Genomic DNA, 19,695 nt, shown 5'->3' on the forward strand with positions numbered 1-19,695 from the left:
TGTCTCCAGAAGCAAGGGAAACCAAAGCAAAAATGAACTATTGGGACATCATCAAAATAAAAAGCTTCTGCACAGTGAAGGAAACAATCAGCAAAACTAAAAGACAACCAACGGAATGGGAGAAGATATTTGCAAACGACATATCAGATAAAGGGTTAGTATCCAAAATCTACAAAGAACTTATTAAACTCAACACCCAAAACACAAATAATCCAGTGAAGAAATGGGCAAAAGACATGAATAGACACTTCTCCAAAGAAGACATACAGATGGCCAACCAACACATGAAAAAATGCTCAACTTCACTCATCATCAGGGAAATACAAATCAAAACCATCATGAGATACCACCTCACACCTGTCACAATGGCTAACATTAACAACTCAGGCGACAACAGATGTTGGTGAGGATGCAAGAAAGAGGATCTCTTTTGCACTGCTGTTGGGAATGCAAACTGGTGCAGTCACTCTGGAAAATAGTATGGAGGTGCCTCAAAAAATTAAAAATAGAACTACTCTATGGCCCAGAAATTTCACTACTAGGTATTTATCCAAGGGATACAGGTATGCTGTTTTGAAGGGGCACATGCACCCCAATGTTTACAGAAGCACTATCAACAATAGCCAAAGTATGGAAAGAGCCCAAAGGTCCATCGATTGATGAGTGGATAAAGAAGAAGTGGTATATATGCACAATGGAGTATTACTCAGCAATGTAAAAGGATGAAATCTTGCCATTTGTAACTATGTGGATGGAACTAGAGGGTATTATGCTAAGTGAAATTGGTCAGTCAGAGAAATACAAATATCATATGACTTCACTCATATGAGGACTTTAAGATACTAAAGAGATGAACATAAGGGAAGGGAAGCAAAAATAATATAAAAACAGGGAAGGGGAAAAAACATAAAAGACTCTTAAATATGGAGAGTTACTGGAGGGGTTGTGAGAGGGGGAATGGACTAAATGGGTTAAGGGGCATTAAGGAATCTACTTCTGAAATCATTGTTGCACTATATGCTAACTAACTGGGATATAAATTTAAAAAATAAATTAAATAAAAATTTTAAAAACAGTGATAGAAGAAGGAGCAGAAATGGATATATTCACTTCCAATCTCTCATTGAAAACACTAATAGGTAGCTAGACAATAGCAATGCGAATTAAGGATATGAACAATCCAGAATAACAAAATTCTGATGGAATTTCCACAAATTAAAATTTTGATTAAGACCGAGTAAGAAATACATTCTTGGTCGGGGTGCCTGGGTGGCTCGGTTGGTTGAGTGTCCAACTCTTGATTTAGGCTCAGGTCATAAACTCACAGTCCTGGGATTGAACCCCATGTCAGGCTCTGTGCTAACAGTGCAGAGCCTGCTTGGGATTCTCTCCCTCCCTCTCTCTGCCCCTCTCCTGCCCGCACATGCTCTCTTTCCAAATAAATGAATAAACATTTAAAAAATACATTTTTGGTCTAAATGTAAACCTGGGAACCATCTACAGCAGGCCCCAGTTAAGGGGGCATAACGTCCTCTGCCTGCCCCTCATTCTGGTGGCCCTTCCCCAGCTCCCTGTACCCTGCCTCCTGATCCTGCCACAGTTATTCTTCCAACAGCTACTTATTTTCTGCATCCAGAGGCTACAATCCCTAGGCCTCCACACTGCTGGGTGCAAGGAAACACAAACACTCTTCAGGGAAAGTCCTGGAAAGTAGGCGTGGCAAGCAGTGTGCTCAGGACTCTGAACATACATCGAGAAGAGCTACAAGCTGCATCGGAATCTCACTCCCATAGAGAACCCAGCAGGCGGAGGGAGAGCTCTCTCCCCTCCAGCAGTCCCCATTAGAGGATGCCCACTTGGTCCACAAAGAGGGAAAGGCAGATTGAAAAGCTACTGTGGAGGCACAGACCTGAAGGGAAAAGCTGCAAAACTCCCAGTGTGCTGAGCTAAGGACAATTTATCTTCCCTGTCTTTTGGCAGTTTGTAGGTATGGAGAGATTTCTGTCCTTCGATGTATAAAGAGGGAGAGAAAAAACAATATCATGAGGCTTATAAAAGAGACTGTAATGCACAAGGGAAAAGTAGCAAAAGTGCTGAGAGAAAGAGCTTATTGTGAGCACAATTTTTTACAGAAAATAGAATAAAACAGAAAACATATGCGAGGTGCTCCCAATGACATACAAACAGTATGAGAAACAAAGTGCAGGGTGCTGTATGGTGAAAATTAAGTAAGGTGTATGTTCTTCAGACCTAACACACAGTAGGTCTTGTTCCCTGCTAGGCCTGCGGCACCTCATACCCCCACATGCCTCTGCACATGCCGTTCCTTCTGCCAGTGCCTTACTCCCTCCCAGGCCTGGCAAATCCCATTCATGCTGCCCGCATGCCACTTCCTCTGGAAGCTCTCCCAGCTGCTGCAGGCATCTTCTCACTGCCTTCTCTATACACCAGCCCAGTGGGTTTTTATACCCCAGCACCAGGCATTTCAAACAGTATTTATAAATCATCATGGAATAGCCATGAGTTCTCGATGTCAGGACTTATATTTCATTATTTCTATACCCCTTCACTCATCATAGTTTCTGATAAACAGTTAGGACTAATACATAAATAAGAGCCTTGGAAAGATAAAGACAGGTGACAACCTCTTTTCATAACTGGGACCTTGGGGCACCTCGGTGGCTCAGTTGGTTAAGCATCCGACTCTTGGTTTTGGCTCAGGTCATGATCTCACAGTTCGTGAGTTCGAGCCCCACATGGGGCTCTGTGCTGACAGTGTGGAGCCTGCTTGGGATTCTTTCTTCCTCTCTCCCTGCCCCTCCCCTGTTCTCTCTCTCTCTCTCTCTCTCAAAATAAATAAATAAATAAACTTTAAAAAACATAACTGGGACTTCAACAATTTTCAGTGAGACAAAGACAAAGGATAAGGGGGAATGAGGAAATGAGAAAAAGAATGAAAACATATTGAGAATCTTCTGTGCTCAAAACATCAAAGCACTGATTATATACTAGATGGGCATTTGACATCTTTTCTTCCTTTACAAAAAACTTTACTTTCAGCATACTGTTTTGTCACCAACTAACTCAGTGACCCTTGGGGCATGACACAACGGCCATTGACAGCCAACTTTTCATAAGAGATTAGTGCAGCACCAGAGATCTCACTTAAAAATGGATACTCAAAGTTCATCGGCAAAATGATTCTGGAAAACTTGAATAGCGTTTCCCCTTAGTAACAGTGTGCACAAGGCCTTAGACCAGACTGTAAATACTTATTTAATCCAGAAGGCTGCTAGATTGTATGAGTAACTAAACCGAGATTCATTCCAACTCGATCATCAGATAGCCAAAGGGTCATATAACCAAAATGGCACTTCCCACCTGTCTCACAGATGTGCTGTGAATCACCTAAAATAAGGCAAGTGAAACTCCTCTAAAGAGTGCACTGTGCTGTAAGAGCCATGAGGTTAACTATTATAAAACCCATCTGCATGTTAAAATACTGTCTGCAGGAAGATGCATGCTCTCAACGCAAAGGACGTCCAGCACAGCAGCGGGAGGACTTCTCTCTGTCCTTGGCATCACTTGGCCTTATGATCGGGCGCTCACATGTGTGGGGATTAAGAAGAGAAACGAAAGTTGTCTGTGGAATATATATAAAAGTGGCAACTCAAGTGTCTACTGATTTATGTGAGAAAATCATTATGGAGATGGCCATCAGGACGACAGCAACGTGTCCAAGTATTCCAAGGTGTCTGATATTTAAGTACAGGCAATGGTAGCACAGGTTAAATGACAAAGATGAGGTCAGGGCTGACTCAGAATCAATGCAATCTCCTGAACTTTTCTGTCAAATAGCAGGTTGAAGCAGCTCACATGATGTTTCCTCTTCTCAGACATCATCCTTGTTTCTTGTCGGCAGCCCCTGGAAAGACTTGTTTGTTGATGGTTTATCCCATTTTGTAAAACTTGTCTACTGTGCAATCCAGGCAGTATTCCAGGTAGTTGGGACCTTGTTTTCTTTTAGGCTTATACTGCATATCTCTGTGATGATGTGATTGCAGTTTGCATTGGTCTGAGAAACAGATTACAGCTGGAGTCTCCAGTAGGCTGAATTCAGAGAAGCCAAATGCTCCAGAGAGCCTTCTCCAAAAAGGGCTTACCTAAAGATTAAAGGGCTGGCCAAGCTCACTCACAGTAGTACTCCGAGCAGAGGCAGATTAGGAGCTCTTCTCCCATTCCAGCCTTGAGCCAAAAAGGCTTGTCCATCACTGGGCACAGTCCATCCTGGCTGAGAAATCAGTGTATCTGGAAAGAAGCTGCCTAATTGCATGACATGCTGTGCTGTGGCAAAAGGCAGCCAAGCCTGCATCTGAAAGGTTTTTCCAGAGTCAGCAGACTCCACTTCCAGCCTCTTTTTTCTTCTCGGTCTGCTGTGTGTTCTGTGCCTCCCTGCTTTGCCCATCTCGCCTCTGGGTCAGTGCAACCCCAGCTCTAGTTTCACTGCCTCGATGTAGCTGACTCTACTGCCTTGACAACTGGAGGCCTGTGTCAGGGCCTCTTTCACTTCCCCAGGCACCTTCTTTTGAGGATTTCCCACACACAATGGGCCCAGAGAGGAGGGTGTGGCACCTGGGGATACTTTCCCAAATTGCCATACTTACCTTCCTGTTCTACCCAGTAATATGGCAATATCATCCTCCAATCTGCCTGGTTAGTGTAGGGGAAAATGGTACAATGGGTCAGAGGTGCGGATGGTCCCTCCCCTTCTACCGTCCCTCTTGCTGTGTATCCCCTGACAAGGAGTCCTGGGACCCCCCTCCCTGGCCAGTGTCCAGCTCTGCACCACCTCCCTGAACAGAGGCACACTCGACTCACTCATCTTCTGCACACTGAAGAACTGACTTGTGAAACAGTGAAATGTTGTCCTTTGGAGGCAAAGTTCTTTCTGGGTAATTCATATTTCATTTCAAGTTTTCTCGGTCTCTCTTTTTTCACATAGAAGAAACAAACTTTTTTTTTTACTTATACCACCCCAACAAAGTCCTTACTGGCTTTTGGTTAGCCTCCTCCACTGAGTAATCTTTAATTCATGTGAAAAGGAAAGGGAATGCCACTTGTAAGTAGATGTATTGAGAACCAAGGAAAGAAGCACCACAGAGATACAAACTAGACTGTAATTTAGGAGAAAATGGCAGCTATTCTCAGAATACTAAGAAAAACCAGAGAGTAAGAAACAAAAGATTTGACCTAAGTCCCTGGTCTGCAACTAGCTAACTGTGTGAGCTTAGGTACATTGCTTGGGCACTTCAGGCACTTTCCTCGTTCATATAAAGGGAAAAAGGACCAGAGATTCCAGTCTTTTCTAGGCTTACCATTTTCTCGTTCTATGCTCAAAATCAATCTGGGATTATAAATGTTATTCCAGAAATTTACTTATAGGCCTAAGAAGAAATCGAGACATATGAAAATATAAATCCTTAAACGCAAGGAATTAAAAACAATGTATTCCAAAGAAACACTTGTTTCTCACAGACATTATGCATGAGTCTACTAGAAACATCTCACTATCTAAGCTTAACATTCCTCAAACAAAAAGTGGTGTGATTTTAATAAGTTTACCTTTGGATAATTTCTATCGAACTACCTATCATAATCTATCACTATAATCACACACACACACACACACTCACACACACACACACACACACACACACACGAGTGAAATGGGAGTGAAAAAGCACCAGGGTTAGCTCTGACAAAGAGGAAGAGATGGGACTTACAGGAGCTGCAGAGTTTTTGACCGTGACACTGGGGGTGGTGGCTCGCAGGGCTCCACTCACGCCATGGTAGTATTTGAAGCAGATCTTAGTTTCGGCTGAAAGACAAAAATTAAATGGTACTGAGAAGCCAGGTATAACCCAGGAAGAGATAATCATCTCCAGAGGAACACCCCCGGACACTGCCACTGAACTCCTCCCATGAGCCAGGCAGGCCACACTTGATGACACTTGTTCAACATGTGACCCCATGGACAGGTCTGATGTCTTTCTAAAAATGTATCAGCAAAAATTATTCTTTGTAAGTGAAATTCAATATTCAACTTCTCAGCATCCATCCTATCTGATTATGGATGATTGGTTTTGTTTTATTTCATTTTAGGTAGGTTTCACACCCATTGCAGAGTCCAATACAGGGTATGAACTCACAATCTTGAGATCAAGACCTGAACTGAGATCAAGAGTCCGACGCTTAATGGACTGAGCCACTCAGGTACTACAGAAGTTATTAGTTTTAAACTCAATGAAGAAAAGTATAAAATTTCTTCTCTGAGTGTTTTTATGCAAATTGAGGGTATAAATTTTAATAGTATATGTAATGTCATAAAATCATAATGCAATAAAACTGATTTTTAAAAATTGACATTAAACAAACAGGTTCAATGATCAAACCTTTGTTGATAACATTCTTTGTTTTATAGAATCATTGAATCGATTTGTAATTTGTAAATATTCCTGTAATTTTTGAAATTTGGGCTTTTCCCTAAAAATGAACGACTTTTTGAAAATTATGTTGAAGTTCAATTTTGCTCCCTAGGATAAGGGAGCAAAACCTGCTGGTTACCTACCCAAACACCCATTCTCCCTTTCCTCCTGAATGACAGAATTTCAATTTTATTTTAGATAGTAATGTCCAGCTGAAGTATCATGTTTTGGAGCCTCCCTCGCAGATAACATTTATGTTGTTTTCCATTGTTATTTTGGGGTTTCTGTTATCTGTAAACCTAACTAGATAGATAGATAGATAGATAGATAGATAGAAAGGCTTCTTGACATAGAAGATGAATACTACAATACTCTTCCTTAGAAGATGTGAATTTTTTTTAGAGAGAGAGAGAACAAGTGTGCACACAAGTGGGAGAGGGGCAGAGAAAAAGAGAATCTCCACACTGAGCATGGAGCCCAGGGCTTGATCTCATGAACCATGAGATCATGACCTGAGCCTAAGTTAAGAGTTGGAAGCCCAACTGAGCCACACAGGTGCCCAAGAAGATGTAAATATTTTAAGGATTCTCCCTTCTTGTGGCCCAACTGCTTTCCAAAAAGCACTTTACACTTCCACCAGAAAATGTAGCTCTGACTATTTCATGGGAACCTTGTCAATATTGAGCATTATCAATTAAATATGAGTTTAAGACAGTGTCCATTTTTACTTCATGTATTTGATTAGTAGTGAGATTAAACATTTTTCACCAAATTAAAAAAAAGTTTTTTAATGTTTATTTTTTGAGATAGAGAGAGAGACAGAGACAGAGTGTGAGCAAAGAGGGGCAGAGGGAGAGGGAGACATAAAATCTGAAGCAGGCTCCAGGTTCTGAGCTGTCAGCACAGAGCCCAACGCGGGGCTCAAACTCATGGACAGCGAGATCACGACCTGGGCCAAAGTCAGATACTTAACCGACTGAGCCACCCGGGTGCCCCTCATCAAATTTTGATTAGCCAACGTATTGACTCTTTTTTATTCATTGAACTGTAGTTGCTAAGACCTCCCGTTGCCTGGATAAAACCTGGGTGCTCACCTTTTAGTGGATATGTCCATACTTTAGGTATGTCAATACTTTCCATTTCCCTCCTGAGTCATTCTTTCCCTGCAGTCATTTTGCATTATTGCTAATTGCCTTTTAAGCTCTTGGTGGACAATCTTATAACCTAGTTCCATATTCTCCAAGGCACCTCACAGTTGTCCCCACATTGTTAGATATACTCACCCAGATCTACTATTGCTTCAGCCTGACAGGCAGGTTAGGGATCATGGAGGAACACTGAATAAAGCAGTGAGCCTATATAGCAACACAACCCCACTGGGCCAGTGCAGTTCAGAATGTGAGGTACTCTGCTTGTAGGTGCCAGTGAGATCAGCATGGAGGGGTGACTGGCCTCACCTCAAGCACAGTTGGGCGCAATGAAATTTTAGATAACAGGTATTCAGAAAAGGCACCACTAGCTTTCCTTTTCAAACAAAATTAGCCCAATGCCCTTAAGTAAAAAAGATTGGTAAAATTATGTACAATCTTGTATTGAATCCTATTGCTAGGTGAACAGACTAGTGCATATTTTGTGTCAAGAATTCATGGAAAATTTCAAAGCATGTTAATCTTCTTAAACTGCTGGCAAAGGCTTTTTTTTTTTTTTTCCAAACAACTTGTTTTAAAGCAAGTGTTTTGTCTGTTCCAGTATTTAGCAACTTGATTAATAATGAATCTTCCTTTTATTTAACCTAACTAAATATATCCTATAGCTTAAAATGATTTTCTACTCAAAGTTGAAAGAAATTGAATTATGTAAAATTTCTTCTTCTTTAGGTATGTAGTGTGAAGAGAAGTCACTCACAAATGTTAAAACACACACAATAATATATAAATGATGTGTTGTATGGATTTTTAAAAGGTTCATTTGTTTATTTTTAAGAGACAGAGAAAGTATGAGTGGGGGAGGGGCAGAGAGAGATAGAGAGAGAATCCCAAGCAGCCTCTGCACTGTCAGTTCAGAGTCTGAAGCAGGGCTCGGTTTCATTAATCATGAGATCATGACCTGAGCTGTAATCAAGAGTCAAACATTTAACTGACTGAGCCACCAGGCACCCCTGTTGTATGGATTTTTAAAAATCACTTCATCTTACAAATTCTATGCTACATCGCTCTGATTTTGGTGACCGTTATATTAAATTGATCTGTTTGATTAACCCCACACTAAGTTTTTCCAGGAGAAGGAGACTGCGTACTATTTATCTTTATATCTACAGTGCAATATAATGTAGGGATCCTCCAAAAAGACCTGTTGAAAAATGACTAATGAGCTGTTAGTTTCATTTAATTGACTCCACTGCCTTATTATTAACACAGGATCAGGTATAGTGTCCTGATGGGTCCTAATTCTTCATATAGAACACAAATTTTCCATGGCCTGATATCACATGACTTTTAAAATAGACTCAAATATAGACTAAGAAATGGGCACATTTTTAACTTTTATTGCTCTTTTTTGAGAAAAGTATCAAGGTTCAAAGGCCAAGTAACATGAAAGAGCTGTTGGTTATTATGTCAGATACTTCATCTAAGGAAGCCAACAGTGGCTCCATCTTTCTCTACTCTTTTTAGATAAAATAATAATCATTCAAAAATCTCAAAGTTTTAACACCAGAAATCCCTGCTATAATAGTTGTATTGCTTATTTGTAGTAATTATGTGTGTAGTAACAGAACTTTAAGAAAGCAATCTAAAGAAAAAGAAGGAATGTGGGATCAAATAGATAGAAGTCCAATTCTTGACTTACCTGTCATTAATAGAGCGAGTTACATAGACTCTCCAAGCCTTAATCTTTATGTAGAATAGTGATGTCATTGCCAACGTTGCATATGTTGTTTCACATATGGTTGTTGTACAGAGAAAATGGAATAATGTGTGAGGCCTACTATACATGAGGTGGTCAGCACATATAAGTTACTCTTCTCAAATGTGCCAGCCAGATCAGCATTTATGATCCACAGAACTATCTTGTATAGTTGTTCAGATATATCCTACAATAGGGTGTCCAACTATGGGTTAAGTAGGGGGTCAAAATCCAACCCAGGCTCCACTCAGTGTTCTTGCCATTCCAGTAGATGAAGTTTACATCCTAAACTCTCGTAGGCCCATGGTGGCCCTGAAGTAAGTCTCCCTATTTTGGTTGCTTTTGCCTGGCACATGATTTGTTTTCCAATGTGGGCAGGGGTACCAGCTCTTTCACAAAGTGGAGTAAAACTGATGTTTCTGCCTGTATAAATACGTATGTTTGCAAATGTAATTTTTATTTTGGGGGAATGTATCCAGAAAGTACAGGTTATTTTACTTCAGTCATAGTATCACTTAAGCAAACAAGAAAATTGTTGGCTTTTTCCGCCTCCACTCTTGAGGGATTGGCAAGGCTTCTGTAGTATCTGAGACATCAGTATGCCATGATGGTAGTAGACCTGGCAGGAGTATAATATTCAGTTAAGTTTAAAAGTTATGATAGAGAACTACTCAAAGAGCTTGGGAAGATGGTGGAGCAGGACCCTGAACTCTCCCCATCCAACGTTTACAACTAGATATAATCCACATACAAGTAAATAACTAGAGAGTGACCCAAAGGCTGGCACAACAAACTCCACAACTAAATATAGAGAAGAAGCTGCATTTGAAAGGTTAGGAAGATCAGGAAGGTGAAGGGAAGCCGCCCACAGGAGGGAGGGAGCTGCACACTTAGAGAGGGCAGAGACATGGATTCTTGCACCAGGGAGCTCACTGGGGAAGACTAATCCCCATAACATTTGGCTTGGAAAACCAGAGGGGCTGAATTCCATGGCTTTGTATAATCAGTGGGACTTGGAACCTGGACTGTTAAAAGTCAGCTGACTCAGCACTGGGCAAGCCAGGAGGGTGAGTGACAGCTGGGTTGCTGCCCTTAAAGAGACAACAGCCTGCACACAGAGAGGCAACATAAAAATGGCAGTTTATGCAGCACCGGAGGCAAATGGGAGACAGCCCTGTTCATACTGATTTTGGAGTATGTTGGGGGATTTTTTTGAAAATGAAGAAGTTGGCAGGTGTCATTTTCCTCCCCTGCCCCCCAGCATAAACACAGGCCATCTGTGGGGGTAAGGAGTGGTGCTGTACTTGCTATGTAACCTGCTAGCAGTGCACCACACCCAAGAGTTATCCTGAGGACTCGCTCACTCAAAGCTTGCTAGCTTTGGCCCCGGGAACATGGCAAATTTTGTTAAAGCCAGGTATATGACCTGTCCAGTCGCTGGGTGCACAGCTGCTTCTGTCCACCTCATCCAGCCACCCCAAAGTGCCTAGCCATGCCCAGCCATTGCCATGTGCCCTGTCCAGCCTCACAACCCAAGCCAACCCAGGGGATTTGGCATAAGGCCAGCAGCCCAGTGCAAATTTTGCTGACACTGCCACCTTGCTCCCAAGTTTCCAGATAGGCATGCCCACTCAGAGCTGGCTTACCTGGGTGTCACTAACAGGAAAGAGAACAAGCACAGACCACAACAGGCAAAGTCAGTGCGGACAACTGCACTGAAAGGAAAGGTGACTCAGACACAACAGCAGGGCATAAGCAACACGCATAGGATACTTTCCCGAAGTGCCAAGTTTGGGTGCAGAGGGGACACTGAACTGCAGGCACTCCAGGATCTCCTCTTCATAAAGTAACTACTTTCAAGAGCAGAAGACAGATGAATTTCCTAACACACAGAAACAGACACAGAGAGGCAGACAAAAATGAAGAGACAGACAAATTTATCCAAAATGAAAGAACAGGACGTTGGCCAGAGATCTAAGCAAAAAAGATAAGTAACATGCCTGATAGAGAATTTAAAGTAATAGTAATAAGGATACTCACTGGATTTGAGAAAAGAGTGGAAGACATGAGTGAGATACTTAACACAGAGATAAGGAATAACAAAGCAGAGACAAAGGGCTCAATAAACAAAATGAGAAACACACTTGATGTAATGAACAGCAGGCTAGAAGAAGCAGAAGAATGTATTATAACCTAGAAGACAGAGTAATGAAAAGTAATCAACATGAGCAAAAGAGAAAAAAAAGAATTATGCAAAATAATAGACTTAGGGCATTCAGTGATTTCATCAAACATAATAACATTCATATTATAGGTGTTCCAGAAGAAGAAGAGAGAGAAAAGGGAGAAGTACATTTTTTTTGAAGAAATAATAGTTGAAAACTTCTCTAATTTGGGGAAGGAAACAGATATCCAGATCTAAAAGGCACAGAGAGGGGAACCTGAGTGGCTCAGTTGGTTAAAAGCCTGACTCTTGATTTCAGCTCAGGTCAGGATCTCACAGTCATGAGATCAAGCCCCAGTTTGGGCTCCATGCTGAGCACATGCCTGCTTGGGATCCTCTCTCTCCTTCTCTCTCTGCTCCTCCCCCATGCAGTCTCTCTGTCTCTCTCAAAATAAATAAATAAATAAATAAATAAATAAATAAATAAACAAACAAATAAATAAATATTTAAAAAGGGCACAGAGAACCCCCACCAAAGTCCACAAAAGCAGATCTACACCAAGACATATTGTAATTAAACTGGCAAAATATAGTGATGAAGAAAAAAATTTTAAAGCAGCAAAACAAAAGAACACAGTAACATACAAGAGAAACCCCATAAAGCTAGTGTGGGATTTTTCAGCATAAACTTTCCAACCTAGAAGGGAGTGGCATGATATATTCAAAGTGCCGAATGGGAAAAATATGTAGCCAAAAATACTCTATACAGCAAGGCTACCATCAAGAATAGGAGAGATAAAGAGCTTCCCAAACACAAACTAAAGGTGTTTATGACCACTAAACCAGCCCTGCAAGAAATATTAAAAGGGACTCTTTGAGTGGAGAGGAAAGACCAAAAGTGAAAGTATAAAGGTAGGTAACAAAAAAGCAGTAAAAAATGAGTTTTTCTGTAAAAAGTAGGTCAAGGAAGTCACAAGATCAAATGATGCAAAAAAATGGCAAGATATAACTAAAACATGGAGAGAGTAACGAATGGGTTCAAACTTAAGCAACCATCAATTTAATATAGACTGCTATATGCAGAATATGTTATGTATAAACCTAATGGGAACCACAAAGTAAAAACCACTAACGAATATACAAAGAATAAGGAGAAAGAAATCAAAATATATCACTAAAGAAAATCGGCAAACCATGAAAGGCAAGGAAGGATCAGAGAAAATCTTCAGAAACAACCACAAAACAAATAATATAATGAAAATAAGTACATATCTATCAACAATTATGCTGAAATTAAATATCTTAAATGCTCCAATCAAAAGACACAGGGTGACAGAATGGATAAAAAAAACAAGGTCTATCTATATGCTGCCTTACAAGATACTCATTTTAGACCTAAAGACAACTTCATATTGATAGTGAGAGAATGGAGAAGCATCTTTCTTGTGAATGGATGTCAAAAGAAAGCTGAAGTAGTAATACTTATATCAGCCAAAATTGACTTTAAAACAAAGACTGTAACAAGAGACACATAAGGACATGATATAATGATAAATGGAATAATCCAAAAACAATATATAACAATTGCAAATATTTATACACCCAACATAGAAGCAGCCAAATACATAAAACAGTTAACACAGCTATTGATAATAATACAATAATAATAGGGGACTTTAATACCCCACTTACATCAATGGACAGATCATCTAAATAGAAAATGAACAAGGAAATAATGGCTTTGAGTGACACACTGGAACAGATGGGTTTAACAGACATATTCAGAACATTCTATCCTAAAACATTCTTTTCAAGTACACATGGGACATCATCCAGAATGGATCACATATTAACCTACAAAGCCAGCCTCAACAAATTCAAGAAGATCTAAGTAAAAGCATGCATTTCTTCTGACCACAATGCTATGAAACTAGAAGTCAATCACAAGAAAAATATCTGGAAATACCACAAATACATGGATGATAAACAATATGCTACTAAACAATGACTGGGTCAACCAGGAAATCAAAGAAGACATAAAAATCCATGGAAAGAAATGAAAATGAAAACACACTGAGCCAAAACCTTTGGGATGCAGCAAAAGTGGTTCTAAGAGGGAAGTTTATAGCAATACAGGTCTGCCTCAAGAAGCAGGAAATATTTCAAATAAACAACCTAATCTTACACATATAGGAGCTAGGAAAAGAAAAACAAAATAAAACCTTAAACCACCAGAAGGAAATAAATAATAAAAATTAGAGCAGAAAGAAATGATGCAGAAACTAAAAAACAATCAAACAGATTAATGAAACTAGGAGCTGATTCTTTGGGAAATAAAATAAAATAAAATTACACCTCTAGCCAGATTTAAATCAAGAAAAAAGAGAAAGAACTCAAATAAATAAAATAACAAATGAGACAGGAGAAATAACAACCAATACCACAGAAATACAAACAATTATAAGACAATATTATGAAAAACTATATGCTAACAAATTGGACAACTTGAAAGAAATTGATGAATTCCTAGAACCACATAACCTACCAAAAATGAAAAGGAAGAAATAAAAAATTATAACAGAGTGATAAGCAGCAATGAAATTGAATCAGTAATCAAAAACCTCCCAACAAACAAAAGTCCAGGACCAGATGGCTTCAGAGGGAATTATATCAAACATTTAGAGAGTTAATACCTTTTCTTCTCAAACTCCCAAAAAACATAAATGGATGGAAACTTCCAAACTCATTCTATGAGGCCAGCATTACCCTGATGCCAAAACCAAATAAAGACTAACTGAAAAAGAGAACTACAGACCAATATTCCTGGTGAACATGGATGCAGCAATCCTAAACAAAATACTAGCAAACCCAATCCAATAATACATCTAAAAAAATAAGTCACCATAATCAAGTGGCATTTATTCATGGGTTGCAAGGGTAGTTCAATATTCACAAATCAATCAACATAATACATCAGATCAGTAAGAGATAGTATAAGAACTATATGTACATTTCAATAAATTCAGAAAAAACATTTGACAAAGAATAACATCCATTTATGATAAAATCCTTCAACAAAGTAGGTTTAGAAGGAACATACCTCAGGGCACCTGGGTGGCTCAGTCAGTTGAGCCTCTGACTTCAACTCAGGTCATGGTCTCAAGGTTTGTGAGTTCAAGCTCCATATAGGGCTCGCTGCTGTCAACACAGAGTATGCATCATATCCTGTCCCCCACTATTCGCTCCTCTCCCGCTAATGCTTCCTCTCTTTCAAAAATAAATTTAAAAAAACATTAAAAAAAGAAGGAACATACCTCAACATAATAAAGCCATATATTAAAAGCCCACAGCTAACATCATCCTTAATGGGGAAAACTTAGAACTTTTCCAGTAAGTTCAGGATCAAGACAAAGATGTCCACTCTCACTTTTATTCAAAATAGTACTGGCAGTCCCAGCCACAGCAATCAGACAACAAAAAGAAATCAAAGGCATCCAAATCAGTAAGAATAAGTAAAACTTTCACTATTTGCAGATGACATGATGCTCTGTATAGAAAACTTGAAATACTCCACCAAAACACTGCTAGAACTGAGAAACAAATTCAGTAAAGTTGCAGGATATATAATCAACATACAGGAATCTGTTGCATTTCTATACACCAATAATGAAGCAACCAAAAGAGAAATTAAGAAAACAACCCTATTTACAATTGCCCTAAAATAATAAAATACCTACAAATAAACCTAACCAAAGAGGTAAACAATCTGTACTCTGAAAACACTGATAAAAGAAACTGAAGACAACACAGAGAAATAGAAAGACATTCCATGCTCATGGACTGGAAGAACAAATATCGTTAAAATGTCTATACTACCCAAAGCACAATCTACACATTTAATGTAATCCTTATCAAAATACTACCAGCATTTTTCACAGAGCTAGTACAAGCAATCCTAAAATTTATGTGGAGCTACAAAAGACCCCAAATAGCCAGAGAAATCTTGAAAAAGAAAGGCAAAACTGGAGGCATCACAATTCCAGACTTCAAGTCAGATTAAAAACTATAGTAATCAAACCAGTATGGTACTGGTGCAAAAACAGACACATAGATCAGTGGGAGAGAATAGGACACCCAGAAGTAAACCCACAACTTAATCTTTGACAAAGCCAGAGAGAATAGTCAATGCGAAAAAGATAGTCTCTCTAACAAATAGCGTTGGGAAAACTGGACAGCAACATGCAAAAGAATGAAACTGGACCACTTTCTTACACCAAACACAAAAATAAATTCAAAATGGACTGAACACCTAAATTTGAGGCCTGAAACAAACAAACAAATAAAGCCTAGAAGAGAACACAGACAGTAATTTCTCTGACACTGGGCATAGCAACTTTTTTTCTAGATATGTCTCCTGAGGCAAGAGAAATAAAGGCAAAAGTAAACTATTGGGACTACATCAAAATAAAGAGCTTCTGCACAGCAAAGGAAACAATCAACAAAACTAATAGGCAATGCACAGAATGGGAAAATATATTTGCAAATGACATACCCAATAAAAGGTTAGTCTCCAAAATATATGAACTTGTATAAACTTGTACAAGTCAACACCAAGGAACAAATAATCCAACTAAAAAATGGACAGAAAACATGAACAGACATTTCTCCAAAGACATACAGATGGTCAACAGACACTTGAAAAGATGTTCATCATCACTTACCATCAGGGAAATGCAAATCAAAACTACAATGAGATATCATCTCACACCAGTCAGAATGGCTAAAATCAACAATACAAGAAGCATTAGGTGTTGGCGAGGATGTGGAGAAAAAGGAACCCTTGTGCACTGTTGGTGGGGATGCAAATAGGTAAAGCCATTGTAGAAAACAGTAAGGAGGTTCCTTAAAAAGTAAAAAAATTGTGGGGCACCTGGTGGCTCAGTTGGTTAAGCAACCAACTTTGGCTCAGGTCATTATCTCACAGTTCTTGGGTTCAAGCCCTGTGTCAGGCTCTGTGCTGACAGCTCAGAGCCTGGAGCCTGCTTCAGATTCTGTATCTCCCTCTCTCTCTGCCCCTCCCTCACTTGTGCTCTGTCTCCCTCTCTCTCAAAAATAAACATTAAAAGTTTTTTTAAAAAGCGAAAAATAGAACTACCCTTTCGTCCAGCAATTTTACTCATGGGTATTTACCCGAAGAATACAAAAACATTAATCCAAAGAAATAAATGCACTCCTATGTTATAACAGTATTATTTATAATAGCCAAATTATGGAAGAAGTTCAAGTGTCCATCAACTAATGAATGGATAAAGAAGATGTGGTGTATCTCTATCTCTATCTACCTATCTATCTATAAGTCAGTCAGAGAAAGACAAATACCATATGATTCTACTCAAATATGGAATTTAAGAAATAAAACAAATAAGCAAAAGGAAATATGAGAGGGAGACAAATTAAAAAATGGATTTTTAATTATAGAGAATAAACTGTTACCAAAGGGGAGGTGGGTGGATGGGGATTAAGGAATACACTTATCTGCTGATCACCGGCTGATGTATGGAATTGTTGAACTGCTATGCTGTACGCCTGAATGCATATTAACTATGTGGGATTAAAATAAAAACTTAAAGAAATGTGAAACTGCCGTATAATTCTACTGGTTATTTATCCAAAAGAACTGAAATCAAGCTCTTGAAGAGATGTCAGCACTTCTGTGTTCACTGCAGCACTATTCACAATAGCCAGGATGTGGAAAGCACCTAAAGGTGTATCAATCAATGAATGGATAAAGAAAACATGGTAAACATAGTATATACAACAACAGAATAGTATTCAGTCTTCAAAAAGAAGGAAATCTGCAATATGCAACAACATGGATGAAACCTGAGGACACTATGCTAAGTGAAATAAGCCAGTCACAGGACAAATACCGTGTGATTCCACTTATATGTGGTATCTAAAATAGTCAAATCATGGAAGAAAAGAGCAGAATTGTGGTTTCCAGGGGAAGGGACAGAAAGGGAAATAGGGAGTTGTTAATCAATGGGTGTAACGTTTCAGTTACACAAGGTAAGTTCTACAGATTTGTTGTATGAAATTATTCCTACAGTTATAAATAACTGTATCGTACACTTAGGGGTTTGTTAAGAGGGTACATCTCATGTTAAATGCGCTTACTACAACTGAATAAAAATACAAGTAAAAAAAAGCAAAAATAAAAAAACATAAAAGTTATGACAAGTTGACCTTAACAGTTAATTAGCACTGAAAACATTAGAGGCCATTCATACTATTTTCTAATTTGATCTTCATAAAATCCTTATGAAGTATAGGTGATTATTATTAATCTTTTTTTAAAGTGCTTAGCACAGGGGCACCTGTGTGGCTCAGTCAGTTAAGTGTCTGACTTCAGCTCAGGTCTTGATCTCATGTTTTGTGAGTTTGAGCCTTGCGTCAGGCTCTGGTGCTGACAGCTCAGATCAGAGCCTGGAGTCTGCTTCAGATTCTGTCTCCCTCTCTCTCTGCTCCTCCCCTACTTGTACTCTATCTCGCTCAAAAATGAACAGACATTAAAAAAAAATTAAAAGAAAAAAATAAAGTGCTTACCACAATGCTTAGCATATAATAAGACCTCAACAAATGTCATCTATCATTCCTTTTTTACATCTAAAAACAAAGAGGCCAAAATGTGAGGCCACTTATACAAGTTCACAGATGTAGCTCACAGCAGCTAGGATTTAATTAACATTGACTTTCCATCTGGTGATTGTCTTTTAAAATTTTTAGAAAGTCAAGATTATTGACTAGCTAGCAATAGCAAACTTCCACTTCCAGTAATGACGTACTGGGTAAATTCAGAAAACATCTAGAAAAGCTGGAAAAATATGAAAATAAATCTGCCTAAAGTAGGGCTGCCAGATAAAATAAAGGATACCCAGTTAAATTTGAGTTTCAACAAAACAGGGAATACGTTTTTAGTATAAGTCTGTTCCAATTATTACATAGAACAGACTTGTACTAAAAAAGATATTCATTGTTAATCTCTCAAATTTAGTTCAAGAGTCTTGGAAGTTTTCCCCCCTATAATTGGAAATCCTAGCCTGAAGGCATCAGAGATCCAGTGAGACAATGGGAATATGAAGACAAGATCCATAAAAAGAAAACTCAGAGATAAACCTAGTATTTGGGGTTGCTGTTTCTTTAGTTGGGCTGGGGATAGCTGTGTTGATTCTGATAAATGCAGCTGAGAGGCTAGAAAAGTGAAAAGAACTTCTTTCAGACTTTCAAGGCTAAGGGGATCAAACTTAAGAGTTCAGGGCTTGCCAAAGATGAAGACTCTGGTAATCCTTCACGATTCAAATCAGCACACTGAATAGCAGAACAGATATGCTGTTGACTATACACTTGCCCTTACCTTTCAAATCATTTCAAGCCTTGAAATTCAACTGAGTGTATTCTGGATTGCTAGATATCATCCAGAAGGAAATGTAACTTCTCTCTGGAGGGAAACAACATCATTCTAAGCCTCAAATTATTTCTACAAGTTTTCATTTACAATGGCCAGTCCTCAATCAAAATTGCCCAGGCACTTGCAGATACAATGCAATGTACAAAATACCGAAAGAACAAGTAGGCATTATAAGCTGACTCATTTGACTTCTAGATATTGGAGTTATCAGACACAAGCTTTAACTGAACTTATACTGAAAACATTCAAGGAAATAAAAGACAGGATTGAAAATATCAGCAAAGAATAAAGTCTACAAAAATGAACCAAACAGAAATTCTGGATCTGAAAAACTACACTTTTGAAATAGTGTACTCATTAGATGGGTTTAAAACAGATTAAACAAAATACAGGAGAATATTTAGGGAACTGGAATATAGGTCAGGAAAAAGTTCAGAATGAAGCATGCAGAGAAAAAAGGTATAAAATATAAAAGAGAAGTAAGAAATATATGTGATACTAGGGGGTGGTCTAAAATATGTATAAATTAGAATCCAAAAGTAAAGGAGAGAGACAGTGGTGCTAAAGCCAAAAATTCTTCAAAACTTAAAAATTCATCAAAAAGTTCCAAAAGTTATAAAAAAAACATCAAGCTACAGGGTCAAGAAAAACCCCTATGAATCCAAAAAGAACAG

General features: G+C 38.8%; 1 protein-coding gene across 1 annotated transcript in view; it reads right to left on the bottom strand.

Moving 5' to 3' along the window:
- Positions 1 to 19,695, bottom strand: part of HECW1 (HECT, C2 and WW domain containing E3 ubiquitin protein ligase 1) — a 301,849-nt gene that overhangs the window by 194,365 nt on the left and 87,789 nt on the right. Inside the window, exon 4 of the mRNA XM_030307704.1 lies at positions 5,784 to 5,878. Within this exon, the coding sequence (XP_030163564.1) occupies positions 5,784 to 5,878 (95 nt within the window). The remainder of the gene's footprint in view (positions 1 to 5,783; positions 5,879 to 19,695) is intronic.

The sequence above is a fragment of the Lynx canadensis genome, chromosome A2, assembly GCF_007474595.2.
Source record: "Lynx canadensis isolate LIC74 chromosome A2, mLynCan4.pri.v2, whole genome shotgun sequence".
Lineage (NCBI taxonomy): Eukaryota > Metazoa > Chordata > Mammalia > Carnivora > Felidae > Lynx > Lynx canadensis.